This window comes from Bubalus bubalis, chromosome 1 (genome assembly GCF_019923935.1).
Source record: "Bubalus bubalis isolate 160015118507 breed Murrah chromosome 1, NDDB_SH_1, whole genome shotgun sequence".
Taxonomy (NCBI): Eukaryota; Metazoa; Chordata; class Mammalia; order Artiodactyla; family Bovidae; genus Bubalus; species Bubalus bubalis.
Window position 1 is genome coordinate 11458802 of NC_059157.1, and position 14603 is coordinate 11473404.

At 48.9% G+C, this 14603-nt stretch overlaps 1 protein-coding gene across 3 annotated transcripts in view; it reads right to left on the reverse strand.

Moving 5' to 3' along the window:
- PLEKHA2 (pleckstrin homology domain containing A2) overlaps positions 1-14603 on the reverse strand; it is a 64764-nt gene that overhangs the window by 4205 nt on the left and 45956 nt on the right. For all 3 annotated transcript variants that reach the window (XM_025278273.3, XM_025278277.3, XM_025278280.3), the window contains exons 6-11: positions 12434-12574; positions 11762-11908; positions 11369-11437; positions 10890-10960; positions 6481-6544; positions 80-157 (exon numbers count right to left, since the gene is read on the reverse strand). In XM_025278273.3, the coding sequence (XP_025134058.1) occupies positions 80-157; positions 6481-6544; positions 10890-10960; positions 11369-11437; positions 11762-11908; positions 12434-12574 (570 nt within the window). The remainder of the gene's footprint in view (positions 1-79; positions 158-6480; positions 6545-10889; positions 10961-11368; positions 11438-11761; positions 11909-12433; positions 12575-14603) is intronic.

Here is a 14603-nt window from a genome sequence, read left to right on the forward strand (position 1 = left end):
TACATCACCAAAACCCGCCCACTCGGGACAACTCATCGCAAGGCTGACAGTGACTGTGAGCAGGAAGGAAGTGACTTACCCTGGGGTGGCACTTGAGGGCCTGGACAGCTGCCCCGATCTCCTTAATCCAGCTGTGCATGTCTTCCGGACTGTCCGCCTGCAAAACACCCAAGGCACTTACAGAGCCACAAACGGCACTGTGACTTCAGCTTTCATGTCTGTAACTCAATTCTAAGTTCAGAAAACCACACCATTGGAGCGGGAGGGGATCTCAGAGATCATCCAAGTGGCTTTCAGACCTCTGAGGATATTTGTTTTCCCCCAGCAAAGTTGTCTCTGTCACCTTATCAATAAAGTGGACAGTGGTCGTGAGAGAGGGAGAGCTTAGAGGTGAAGTCCCTCACCCCCTGTTGAACAAGATCGTCCTGGCCCTACCTCCTGTTTTACAAAAAAGTCAAATGAGGTTCAGAAAACCAGAGCCCAGAGTTTAGGGCTGGTTTTGGTTCCACTCCCCAGATACCCAAAGCAGTCATCTTTCTGTTTTACTATAGCTATCCGAACAAATAATCCCACTTCCAGCTCCGGTCCCACTGAAACCAAATCCTCTGCAAAATCTCACAGAGAGGCAGCTTCTCTAGGAACAGGGCCTCTCTCAAAAAAGAAACGATCTGGGTCTGTCCTGAGTCCCACCCAGGCCTGCACAGTTGCTAGACTTGCAGCACTTGGCTCACCAATGCGTACCGCACTGCTGAGCCCTTAGAAAGTTCTTGCCCTGGGAATCCCCTGGTGGTCCAGTGGTTAGGACTCCGCACTTCCACTGCTGAGGGTGAGGGTTCAATCCCTGGTTGGGGAATTGAGATCCTGCAAAATGCTCAGTGTAGCCCAAGGACTCCCCCAGAGAAATACAGAGCAACGCCAGAAGGGGGCAGCAGCGGCTCTGTGAAGAAAGGAGAATCCACAGCAGGTTGGAGCCCCAGGAATTTTGAGTGCCTTCCAGCGTTACCAGGTCGGGCTCAAGTGATCCTGGCAAACGTTTACTGAGGCCTTACCCAGTGTGGCACGTGGCATCAGGTATCGGGCACAGAGTTGGGACCAAGACTGAAGGCCTGACATCCAGAAACTTACATTTGTTCCCCTCTCTTTGTCTCCCTGCTCTTTCCTAGGGTAGAGTCACCCCAAATTGCCAGCATGCACGTGCATGCCTGGGCACACGTGAGTGCAATCACAGGCTGGCCCTGCAAAAGTTTCCACGTACACCCCTCACTCTCCCCACCCCTAAAATGTTTCTTTCTCTTTGCATTACACACCAAGGTAATACACAACTGATTTTTTTAAAACCCTCAAACTTGCCCGCCTACCCCTTCCTGTCACGCCAAACCAACCCTCCCTGGTTCGATGTGTGCAGGACACTTACAAGGGGAGCAGTTTCACACCCCAGCGCACTGGGCCAAAGAGAGGCAGCAAGGGCGTCCCAGTGGAAGGACGTTCTCACGCAAATCCACCTGCTCCCTCTTTCCCTGGGACTTTTCCCAGTTACTGGACAACCAGAAAAAGAAACCCATCCCGAGTCCAAAAAGAAAACCAGGACACAGTCTCCAAGATTCTTCCAGAAGGCATTTTATGTACAGCAGGGCTAGCTGACTTGTTCCACAAGTAGAACTACTAGGAAAAATTAGATGAACTCATTGAGCCAAAGCAGTTTGAAAGTGCCTGATACACAGAAAGGGCTTCATATTAGTTATCACTGTTGTTATTATTTTTATATGAGGGACTCAAATGAAGCCTTAAATTCCAATATTATAAATATATTTTGTGGCTTTCTCCCCTACAACTTTTTTTTTCATTTTCTTCATATTCAAACTGCATATAATTCTAAAGGGATCAAACTGTTGGGATCAAATAAGATAACACACTTTTTCTTAATATACTTATTTATCAACTCCATAAAATGGTTTACAGATGGGAAGCTGACCAGGTCTTCACTGCCTACCTGTTTTCTGTGGTATTCTTTTCAGCCTTCCTAAGGATTTCTGTACATATTTCTATATGTCTTGAAGTCTCTCAGATTCCTTGGGTTGCTTGAAAAGATATTGATCATTATTTCTATTATAAATAATGTTATTCATAAATGCTCCTCTCTATGTCTATAGTTTGTTTGGACATTTAAAGTAAAATTGTCTTATATTTCAACTCACCTTTGAGATATTGCTTTTTCTCTGGATAAACATTATTCTAGTGCTTAAAATATTTTTCAAATAGAAAGGCAGATATTGATCCCACATGAGAAGAAATAGAATATTATGTTATTGAGCTCACAGTTTAAATCTCTATTAGTAGTTTTAAGAACTGGACTCCACGGGCGACAGAAATTCAGGGAAACCTGCAAAACTATACGTGAAGATTACAGTATATGCATATAATCTATCTTTTATGAAAAGCCTGTGCTTAGCTTTCATCAGAAACTCAAAAATATCTTAAAACCACATCACAAAGGTAGTTTCATGAACCAGAGGTAAAAACCAGAGCTGAAATCCACCCACCCTATGGTGAATTACTGAGACTGAAAAAAAAGGCTGAAAACTCAGTAGAACAGGAAGGGAAGTGCCAAGCTTATACCTTCATCTCTTACGGGTCTGCTTAAGTATGTGCTATGCTTCTGGTGCTTGGTTCAAAAGAAAAAGTAGGGTTTCTGTCCTTGAGGGCAGTTTTTGAGGCAAGAGGAACAAAGGGTATTAAATGAATCACTGCAGACTGTGGTTTTTATTGCAGTCTGATGAGCTTTGATTGAGGATCTGCTATCAGCATATAACAGATGCAACAGTTTTAAGCACTGAATTCTAACAGGTCATCAATAAAAGGCTTCTAGAACCTCCTTTGGTGGGCCAGTGGTTTCCACTGCAGGGGGCACAGGTTCAATCCCCTGGTCAGGGACCTAAGATCCTCATGCCACAGTCAAAAATAAAAAATAAGAGACTTCCAATATATATTACTGGTTACTTCTGTTGCAACTGCCCAGAATTTTTAGGCAGCCCCTTCTTAATTCTATTCCCAACCTCTGCAGCCCTCCTTTCCAACAGCTAATAACCCCTACCCTCTCTCCAGGAGCAAATCCCACCTTCAGATACAGCCCTGCCACGTATGATCCATTCAAAGAGCAAAACTGGCCACAGTCATCTGAAAGAGAGATTAAAATATCCCCTTTTTCCAAATACATGTCTCTGCGGGGCCAGATTTTCTTCATACTCTTCCATCAAAACAACATATGGCCACAGACTGAATGCAGAAGCAGATCTGAGAACCCTGCTGTCTTTCAATAAGCCAGCCATTAAAGAGATTTGCAAAAATACAAAAAAAAAAAAAAAAAAAAGATGCTACTCCTGTTGCTTCTCTGTTTTAGAAACAGAGTTATTTTTCATGAAATGTTACTTGTGATAACACAAATGAGTTAACGGTGGTTGTTTTTAAATGAATAAATACATATTCTTAAAGAGCTTTAATCTCTACTCTTCTCCAACTTTCTGAGTCTGCTGCTATACCCAGATTTGCCCAGTTCCTCATTTATTTATTCAGGGCCATGTGAGGGTTCTTTTACCCTAGAAATGTGACAGCAGATGGAAAAGGGGGACAGAAGTGATGATAAGGTTCTGGTTAATGTACAGACACTCTTGCCAACGATGCAGTGTCTTCTAAACACTTTTTGGTTGAGTTCATGTTTCCCAAGCACTATCTCCAGCCAAAGCTCTGTCCTAGACTCTTACCTGGCATCATCGTTCACCTGGCATATGTTTACTTAGCACCACCACCATGTCAGGCACCATCCATCTGGGGCTGTCCTAACAGGTCACCTTGGACATCTTGCAGGAACCACAACCACCTGAGCAAGCTTCCCTTTGCCCTCGACAGCCCCTCCTTCCGTGTGTCCATCCTCCGCGGTGACGGCTGCCATCAGTTGCCCTGAGGCTCCAGCCAGACATCTGGGCAGGGTCTTCACCTCCCGTCTCTCCCTTCATCCCACATCTAATCAACTTTAAAGTCCTGGAAAGGACTCTTCAAATTTTTCCACTCTTCTTCACCCATCCGCTATCAGGCTTCCTTATCCCGCACTGAAACCATGACAATAGCCTCCCAACTGCTCTGCTGGCTGCTGTCTCACGCTTTTCTTATCTGTGCCCTACACTGCCAAGCCACTACACCACACCAACCAGGACATGCATCGCCAGGCTCCAGGGCCCTGTCGAAGTGGCCAGGATCAAGGACTACCATCTCCCCTTTACAGATGAGGAAAACAAGGCTCTGAAACTTACGCCATTGTGCAAATGGGATTTTTAAGAGGCAGATCTGACTGGGTCAGTGCCCCAGCTTAACCTCCAAGGGCCTAACCCCCAGGATAAAATACAGTTTTTTAACAAGGACCCTCTATATCAGCTTTCCAGCACCTGAGCCTCTTTCACCTCTAGGCTTTTTTTTTTCATATGCTGCTTGCTGTTCCCTCTCCCTGGGCCAATACTTTGGCCACCTGATGCGAACAGCCAACTCATTAGAAAAGACCCTGATGCTGGGAAAGATTGAGGGCAGGAGGAGAAGGGGACGACAGAGGATGAGATGATTAGACACCTTCACCGACTCAATGGACATGGAACTCGAGCAGACTCCAGGAGATAGTGGAGGACAGGGAAGCCTGGCATGCTGCAGTCCATGGGGTCATGGAGAGTCAGACATGACAGCAATTGAACAACTCTCTGGGCCACTTTTCCTCTATCTTCCTTCAGGAAACTTCCCTTAATTCCCTGAGACTAGGGGAGGTACCCTTCTTAGGAGTTCCCACAGCAACCACTACTTACTCTAAAGGTAGCCCTTCTCACACTTTCTTCCCACCCCTACCGCCCCCCCACCACCACCTTCATGAGTGAGGTTGCTTCATTAACACACATAGGTTCTTTGGTCATATTCTGCATGCCATACTGGGATCACCCAACCGTCTAAATTATTTTTTTAATTTGCATATATAAAAGTTAATACTCTGCTGTAAAATTCGATTTCACACATCTGCCACTACAGTATCACACAGAACTATTGCCCACGTGCTAAGTCGCTTCAGTCAGAGCCAACTCTTTGTGACCCCTATGGACTGTAGCCTGCCAAGCTCCTCTGTCCATGGGGATTCTCCAGGCAAGAACACTGGAGTGGGTTTCCATGCCCTCCTCCAGGGGTCTTCCTGACCCAGGGATCGAACCCCTGTCTCTTATGTCTCCTGCATTGGCAGATGGGTGTTCTTTACCACTAGCACACCCGGGAATAGTTACACTGCCCTAAGAGGTCACCTGTGTTCATCTCCCCAGCACGCTGACCCCCACCTCATCACACTGTTCTAACTGCAGGTTTTCTTGACTGTCTCCCTCTCTGGTTCAGGATCTGTTCTGTTGAACGTCGGGTCCCCAGGTCGAGGCAATGCTCTGCACTCTGAGAAGAATCTACAAATATCTGTCAAATCCAGGAACTGGAAGTTCTTGTTGTACCTATAGCTCAGACTTTGGCCCTGAACAGCACGGAGGCTGCTCAAAGGCCCCAGCACTTTCCAGGGCTCTTCCCGGGTGTTCATCTGAATGAATGGAACCCACAGATGCCTCCGGCTGTCAACAGGTCTGCTGGGCTCAGCCAGGGGGACCCGTCCGGAGGGCGCAGCTGCTCACGAAATGGCTGAGAGGCGACCTCGTGAAAGGGAGGGCATTTAGTGGGGAGCATGCAGGAAGCCCTGAGAAACGTTGTGCGGGGAGGCCCCAAATTTCAACCAACACATCCCACAGCAGCCTTGGCACTAGAAAGGCAGCATCATCACAAGGCGGGGGAGTCAGGGGACATGCCGTCTGTGGACTGACCGCTAGGCGGGCCGGGGTGGGGACTAGGGCTTGAAAGTCTAGGCCGTGCTAGAGGCTGGAAATCTGCCTTTCCAGCTCCCATGATCTGAGGAGGAGCTGGGAGAACTCCAAAGCCGTGGGCGGAGGGGAGACGCTTCTGAGAGCTGAACGGTCGGCACCCACACAATGGCTTTCTCTGTGCAGCTGGCTATGCACCTGGTCCCCGCACAGGGCCCTCTGTGCTTTGGTCCTTCCGCACGCAGCGCCATCCACACACAGACGGGGCTTATAAATACCCTCCAAAGGAGAAGTGAAACCACTGACCAGTTCTCCTTTTCTCTGCTTAGCTGGCGCCTGGGAGCCGAGAGCAGCTGGTACAAGCTCACAGTCCCCAGTGAGATGGCTCGGGCCACTCTTATTATTTTATGGTTGGGAAGCTTGGGGCAAACATCCTGTTTAGAATGAAATGGGACCCGGACTGACTGACTACTGGGGGCCTAAATTTACTGCCGAGAAACTTCGAACAAAATAAAAGAGAAAGCAAAGGGAAAGGTAGGCCTGCAAGTACACTCTCCACAGAGAAGGAAAGTCCCCGATTTCTCGGGGTGGGGGAGGAGCTTTTTACCTGCACGTAGAAGGTCCTGGAGCTGGTTATTATTTCAAACAGGTTGTCCCTCATCAGCAGATCACTAGACAGAGAGAGGGAAAGACGTTATCAGGTATGCTGGTCATCCACCGGGGACCTGATTCAAGCTAAGACGGGTACCTGTGCCGCCTACGGTAAAAAGGGGGTTCACAGGCCCTTCCTCCTGCAGCCCCTGCCTCAGAAAGCATTGCCGTGTTTCCTTCAGCTTCCCTCCCTGGAGGATCTCCAGTGGTTTAACCATCCCCATGGACACCCCCTCCCCAATACACACCACCATCAGTTCGCACAAGACACAGCTCCTTTGCTTCTAAGACCTCTTGCTTCATATGCACCACACCCGACATGGCCTACAGTTGTATTTCTTTAGTGGCCAAGATGTATCAAGTGCTTTGTGAGAGGTACCATTTTGAGGGGTTTTATTTTAGGGTCAAGTAATGAAAGTCTTACTAGATATAAACACACCCATGTAAATACACAAGCTGTTAATATCCATTATATCTACATTAAATATATATATTATATACATATGTTTATTTGTATGTATTATAGAGAGATAACAGACATACAACAGCATATTCATAAAAAAAAAAAACAGTAAATTTGTTTCCAGTGTACAACATGATTCAATATTTGGATATACTGCAAATGATCACAGAGAAGGCAATGGTACCCCACTCCAGTACTCTTGCCTGGAAAATCCCATGGACGGAGGAGCCTGGAGTCCATGGGGTTGCTAAGAGTCGGGCACGACAGAGCAACTTCACTTTCACTTTTCACTTTCATGCACTGGAGAAAGAAATGGCAACCCACTCCAGTGTTCTTGCCTGGAGAATCCCAGGGACGGGGGAGCTTGGTGGGCTGCCGTCTTTGGGGTCGCACAGAGTCGGACGCGACTGAAGCGACTTAGCAGCAGCAGCAAATGATCACTGTCTAGGCAACACTCACCACGCTACATAGTTACAATTTGTTTTCTTGTGATAAGATGATAACTTTTAAGATCAACTCTTTTAGCAACTTTCAAATACAGTGCCCTTAACCATAGTCACCATGCTATACACTCCATCCCCAGGACTTATTTATTTTATAACTGGAGGTTTGTACCACTCAACTCCCTCCACCCATTTTGGTTACCCCCAACCATCCACCTCTGTTAACCACCAATCTGTTATTTGCGCTTTTTAAAAAATCTTTTGGCCGAGCCATATGGCATGTGGGACCTTAGTTCCCCAACCAGGATCAAACTCATGCCCCCTGCATTGGTGGTACAGAGTCTTAACCACTGAACCACATGGAAATCCCTGTCTTTGTGTTTTGAGATGCGCTATTTCATCCAATCTTCACCACCATTCAATGAGGCAGTAAGACTTTCCCCGCTGGGGAAACCCGGGCTCAAAGAGGTTCTGTGACTGGTCCACGGCACCGAAGTAAGTAAACGGCAGAGTCAGGATATGAATCCGGGTCTGATTCCAGAGTCTACACTCTTAATTACTCCACCACCAGGCCTCTCCTAAGGGACCCAAATCTCTCATTTCCAAAGCCTTTCTCCATCCGCACAGCAACCATATCCACTTCACCAAATCCCTGCTCTCAGAAGGGGGCTAGATGCAAAACAGGAGAAAGGGAAGGAGAGTGTGGACCATTTAAAGATGCTTCAAACTGGGGGTGAGGTTTGTAAGAGGGCTCTGACTTCTGCAAGGAAGAAGGCTAGAAGTAGCTGATGCTTAGCCACAAGCCTCCAAATGGCCGAAATGATTTCCAGGGTGAAATGCCTGCCTGGTGTATCCAGTCTCTTGGGGAACATACAGGAGCAGGAGATTCACCTCCTTCCCTATAAAAGAACATTAAAAAGTAAAACTATAGAGTCAGACACTGAAGTGTGTGTTACATGCCAAGAGTTAGAATGATTCCAAGAAAGGACTAACTGCAGCAGACATCCCTGGCGGTCCAGCAGTTAAGACTGCACTTACTCTACAGGGCATATGGATTCCATCCCTGGTCCGGGAGCTAAGATCCCACATGCCGAGCAGCACGGCCAAAATTTTTTTTTTTTTAATGTAAGAAAGAAAAGACAGGACTGATCACAGGGCTGGCTTTAGGAATCAGGGCCTCAAAGGAAATGACAGATGCGTGGCCAGTGACAGGGGCATGTGGGCAAAAGAGAAGCATGAGATTAAAGACCCCCAGGAGAGGGGACAGCTATGGGGTGGGGGTGGGGGGGTCAGATAGACTTAGGGCCTGATCCTGACTCCACTGGGAAATGGTATTTCAGGAATATGTTTAAAACTTTGTGAGCCTTTGCACTCCAGCTGTACAATGGAAATCAGAAGCCCGTCTCTAGCAAGCTTATCACCACAAAGATCAGTTACAAGTTATATGCGGTATCTGGTACAACGAGAAAGTCACACGGTGCTCATCTGAAATGCATGTCATTAGCTATTGTAGTCCCTTTCTGAGTATCTGAGAGGAGATGGCACTTCCTCCTGGCTAAAGCGGTTTAACCTTTCAGACTATTAATGCACGTACATACAGTCCTGTAATCAACTGCTGGGGAGGAAAAAGCAAAACTGGGAGGAAATCCCCACCCTTTTTGCATCCATTTCTCATTTCTCAGGCTGTATGAAACCTTTTGTGCTCAGTTGCTTCAGTCGTGTCCGACTCTTTGCAACCCCATGGACTGTAGCCCACCAGGCTCCTCTGGGATTCTCCAGGCAAGTATACTGGAGTGGGTTGCCATTTCCTTCTCCTATGAAGCCTTTTAATTCAATTCAATTCAACAAACATTAACTGACTATCCAGGTGCCCAGAACCCCCTTGACTGGGCTGGGGAGAAGCCTAGTCTCACAGGCCTGGAACCTGCAGAGTCTGGGAGCTTCCTTCCCCGGGGATCTGCCTGTCTCTCAGTTCTCTTTCCCACAGTTCAGTCTGACTCTGCCGGTCAGCGTCTCAGGTGAAGTGTGAAGCGCTCTCAGGACTGAACATTATCTGGGTTCTCTAAGCCACCCGAGCCCACCTGTTGACCTGCATAGGCCTCCAGGGTCGGGAACAAGTCCCATCTCTCCTCCAGCCATGGTCAGCTCCGGAGCCACACTTCTGGAACTTCCATCTGTAGCTGCTCTCACAAATGATAATCTGTCGGTGGGAACTTTCCTTATCTTCTAAACTCTGCAACTGCTGTTTGCAAGGCTCACGACAGTCCCCACTTCCGTGGGCCACAGCTCACCTCGCTTTCATGCAAGACCCTCCCACGCCTTCATGTGAGAACAGTCAGCCTGCCGTCAACAGCTCCCCTGGTGACACCGGCTCTGCACGCACAGTCCGTGGGAGGGAGACACGGCAAACTACCCCTGCAGACTGCTGACGGAGGGCCGAGCGAGGACCGCCAGGAGCCCAGATGCCCCTGGGTCTCTAAAGCTTGGCTCCAAGGGCACCGGTATGGGTGCCGGATATGGGAGAGCCATTGAATGGGCCCCAGGTCCGAAATTCATCCTGCCCTCTGTGGCCCTGGAAAGGTAACCATTTCCTTCTTCTTCCTGCCCGACAGCATTGCCGTGAATCAGCCCTATGTTATGAAGACATCAGGGGATCTCCCTGGTGGCTCAGTGGTAAAGAATCCGCCTGCCAATGCAGGAGACAACCCCTGATCTGGAAAGATCCCACATGCCATGGAGCAACTAAGCCATAATGATTGAGCCTGTGCTCTGGAGCCCAGGAACCAGAACTACTGAGCCCACGAGCCTAATTCCTGAAGCCTGCATGTGCTACAGCCTATGCTCCACAACAACAGAAGCCACCAGAATGAAAAGCCTGTGTGTGCACCACAACTACAGAGTAGCCTGTGCTGGCCACGACTAGACAAAAGCCCACACAGCAATAAAGACCCAGCACGGCCAAAAATAAATAAAAAAAATTTTTTTTAAGCAGGTATCAAGGATTTTGTCAAAAGGAAGAGAAGAGAAAAGGCATAACAATTCAGGTCAGAGGCACTGGCACAAACAGGGCTCTGAGCAAATGTGCTAAAAAATGACTGACTAAGGGTACAATGCCCCCCTCCCCCGAGGGTCAGTCCTCCTGGGCAACGAGCATCCGACACCTGAGAAGGACCTCTCTCTCCTCTGTTCCATATTCTTTCTTTTCCCCCATAAGAACACTGTTACATAGGCTCATCTGAGCAGTGAGAGTAAAGGGCTGGAAAGTGGGCAGGTTGGCCCAGCGCACCATCTTGCAGCTGTGACCGCTCGGATGGAAACAGGCAGCCACAGATGTCAGGGAGACAAAGTCCTCCTGCTCTTAAAGGAAGGCTCTGGAACAGAGCCTCAGACAGGTAGTAACAGGAGAGCTAAGATGGCACACGGGGTTCTGACCAGAGAAGAAGAAGCAGAGACAATTACCCAGACTTGACCAGACACTCGTGGGTCTTGAGAACATCCTTGAGGAATATGGTACGAAGTGGTTCTCGGTCCTGGGGGAGGAAACGGGGAGACAGAGTGAACGAGGCTGTCTGCTCAAGGCCACGCTGGGACCAGCCAGCCATTATCATCAGACATGACTGGCTGAAACCAAGTTGCAAACAAGACAAGGTCCCGAAACAATCAAGAGAGGAGGAAAAAAAAAAAAATCTAAGATGCTCTGCGGGTCTCAGCACACACAGGGAGGGAGTTCGTTAAGGCCACTTTAATATCATGGCAAAGCTGCCCACACCAGGTGGACGGAGCTAAGATGCCTCACACTCCCAGCACACAGATGAGTCTGTGTGCCCACATCTCTGTTCACACACATGCGCGCGTGTACACACACACACACACACACACACACACACCTGTGTGTGAGACCCCCTCGGTCTCCTGAGGGCCCCAGAGCCACGACAAACCTGCTCACACTTGAAGTAGCAGATGGTAAAGTCATCCAGCGCAAAGAAGCGCCGCTTCCAGCTCTTGCGCTGCAATAGAGGGTAGAGAGCAGAATGTTAGAAGAGGTCCCGGGGGGTGCATTCTGGTCCTAAGCTCCTGGGGACGGCAAAGGCCAGGCTCCCAGCTTGGGGGACCGAGATGAGGAGCCAAGGACTTCTTCCTCTGCGGAAACGCCTGGGAGCACCTCGGGCAGCAGTGCGCTCATTTCCTTTGAGCCCCTCCAGGAATCGGCCGGTGTGGGCGTGGCCGGCTCCACCCTCCTCCCAGCAATCTGCCCTCCCCTCGGGCTCGCCCACACCCACTGGCTCCGGGGATCCCCAGAACCCCCTTCAGTTCCCCTCGCGGACACTCACCACGTTCCCTTGCTTCACACAGTAGCCGCTTTTGATGAGGGGCGGCCCGGTGGGACCCCGGCAGCCGGTCGTGGGGATGTAACTCTGAGACCTCCGAAGGATGGCGTGGGAGCCGGGCTCACCCACTTCCTGCCCATCCCCGCCGTTCTACATGGAAACGGGGACGGCAGAGTTAGCGCCTCTCTGCTCTTGACAGGGCCCCACCTGCCTTCCCCACCAGCCCTGGCCAGTCACCTCTTCCTCTTGGCCCACAAGGGCAGTCAAATAAGAAATAAACCAGAAAGTAAACTTTTGCCTTGGGCAGGCACTGTACAGGGTGCTTTCACAGAGCAAGGCTGGGGAGGGCGGGCAGACCCAAGAGAAAGGGAAGGGCTGCCAAAGCAAACCAGACGAGGCAGAGGCACAGTGAGCTTGTTGCCAGCCACCCTCGGCCCCGCTTCCCACAGGCTTCACAGGTGCCAGTCCCAATGGGTGATGCAGAGCCATCCTGGCCACAGAGCTTCAGATGCAGCGGCCTCGTCTCTGCACTGTCTGTATTCTCCATCACCCCACATACACGGGCTCCCCCACCCCTGCCCTTTCCTTGGTCCTGCCCTCCTGTCATGTCACTGACACACCATGGACACCCCCGGACCCCCCGTGCCCCAGCCTGGCAGCCCCAGGCCCCAGCACCTGGTTGATGGGCGTGTGTACCACCACCCCTCCGATGATTTCTGTCTTGTAGGCCACCTGTGGCTTCTTCTCTAAGGCCAGAGGAGTTGCTAAGCTCTTGAGAACTTCGGTCGTCAGGGGCAGGTTCCCAGCTTTGGGTACCTGTGAAGAATGAGTGTGGTTAACTGGGGAGGAAAGCCCAGAGAAAGCAGGGAGGTGACCAAGGACGGAGGGAGGAAGAAGAAAGTTAATGTGCCAAGTTCTGGTAAGATACCCCTTCCCCCCATGTCCTTCCATCCATCCAAACCTGGATATGAGGAATTCAGCAAACCACTCCCACCACACACACACACACACACAGGCACACACTTACTCAACAAATGCGCTGAGCACCTACTCTGAGTGAGTCAGCCCCTGCCTGGCTAGAGACCAAAGATAAACCAGCAAACACAGACACACTTCACGTCCATGCTGATCAGGGAGACTGATCGCAAACATACAGCAAGACTAACAATCAGAATAATTACAAATCCTGGTGAGTGCCTTGAAGACAATAAACAGGAGCTGAGACTGACAGCAGGGCAACTACTGGAGGGGACTGGTTGGCCTTGTGGGCACGGTTGGTGTAAGTCTCCAGGGGAAAGAGATGCTCAAACAGTGCCCTGGAGGATGAAAAGGAGCCAGGAACATAAAGACGGGAGAAAGGATGCTCGGCAGTAGGTGAGACGCCTGTGGCGTATGGTACAGGACTTGGGGAGCATGTCCCAGGGCTTGGGGTGTAACCTCTGACCTGTCACTAAATGAGTGACACAGTCATAGAGTTATCATGGTCATCAAACGATGAGAGGATATAAATTCAAACACTTAAAATATGAATAAAAATACAAAAGTTTTTAATTAAGATATTCTACGTAAACTCTTTTAAAATTAATTAATTTATATTTTTTCAGCCGTTCTGAGTCTTCACTGTTGCACAGGCTTTCTCTAGTTGCAGTGAGCCAGGCCTATGCTTCCTTATGGTGCTTGGGCTTTTAACTGCGGTGGCTTCTCGTGTTGCAAAGCTTGGGATCTAGGTGTGTGGGCTTCAGTATTTGCAATATGCGGGTTCAAAAGCTACAGCGCTTGGGCTCAGTAATTGTGACGCACTGGCTTAGCTGCCCTGTGGCACGTGGGATCTTCCAGGACCAGGGATCAAACCTGTATCTCCTGCATTGGCAGGTGGACTCTTAACCACTGGACCACAGGGGTTTAATAACTTTTTATTAATGGTACTAGCACTTACAAATATCGCCCTCCTGCAAAATGATTTATCTTTGATCCTCTCCAGCTGATCAGAGAGTCACAGAATTTTTAGGGCACGTTTGAGACCACAGGTTGCACACTGGTGGTCCAAAGGCAGACTTGCCCCGACTGTGTCTCGTCTGTCCTATCCAGTATGTTTTTCAACCTGCAATTAAAATCTGAAATATTTCATACAAAACAATCTTGTTTTCCAGCAAAGCAGCAGTTCAATCTTTGGATGGGGAACAGATTCCTCAGTTTGTCCCAGTCCTGACCATCCTCCCAACCTGAGGTCATTTATCCTCATTCATGTTGCCACTTTTCTTCCTCCTTGTCCATTTCTCATTTATAGGAAAATCTTTCATCACCAGAGAGGCCCTGAGCAGTCCAATCATTTGCCCAAAGCCATGATTAATATTAACATCTAAGCAGAGACCAAGTCCCTGAACTCTGCTGGTTCAGTCCCCACCACACCACAAAGCCTGTCCTTCACAAGGCCCCAAGACCCCATGTGAGTCTGCCAGGAAAGTAACTGCAGACCCCAAAAGAAAACCTAACATCCTGTTTCACTTCTTCTACAGCCTTGGAAGCTAGAAGGACCTAAGAATCTAGATCTTTCAAGAGCTCACAGCTCAAGGATATATTATACAACATGGAAAATATAGCCAATATTTTGTAATCATTTAAATGGAAAGTAACCTTTTAAAACTGTTAAAAAAAAAAGTTTAAAAAAGAAAAACAAAAACACTATTGCAAGACCTCACTGGTGCTAAGATTCCACACTCCCAATACAGGGGGCCTGGATTCAATCCCTGGTCAGGAAACTAGATCCCACATGCTGCAACTAAGATATCAGTCAGTTCAGTCGCTCAGTCGGGTCCGACTCTTTGCGATCCCATGGACTGAAGCA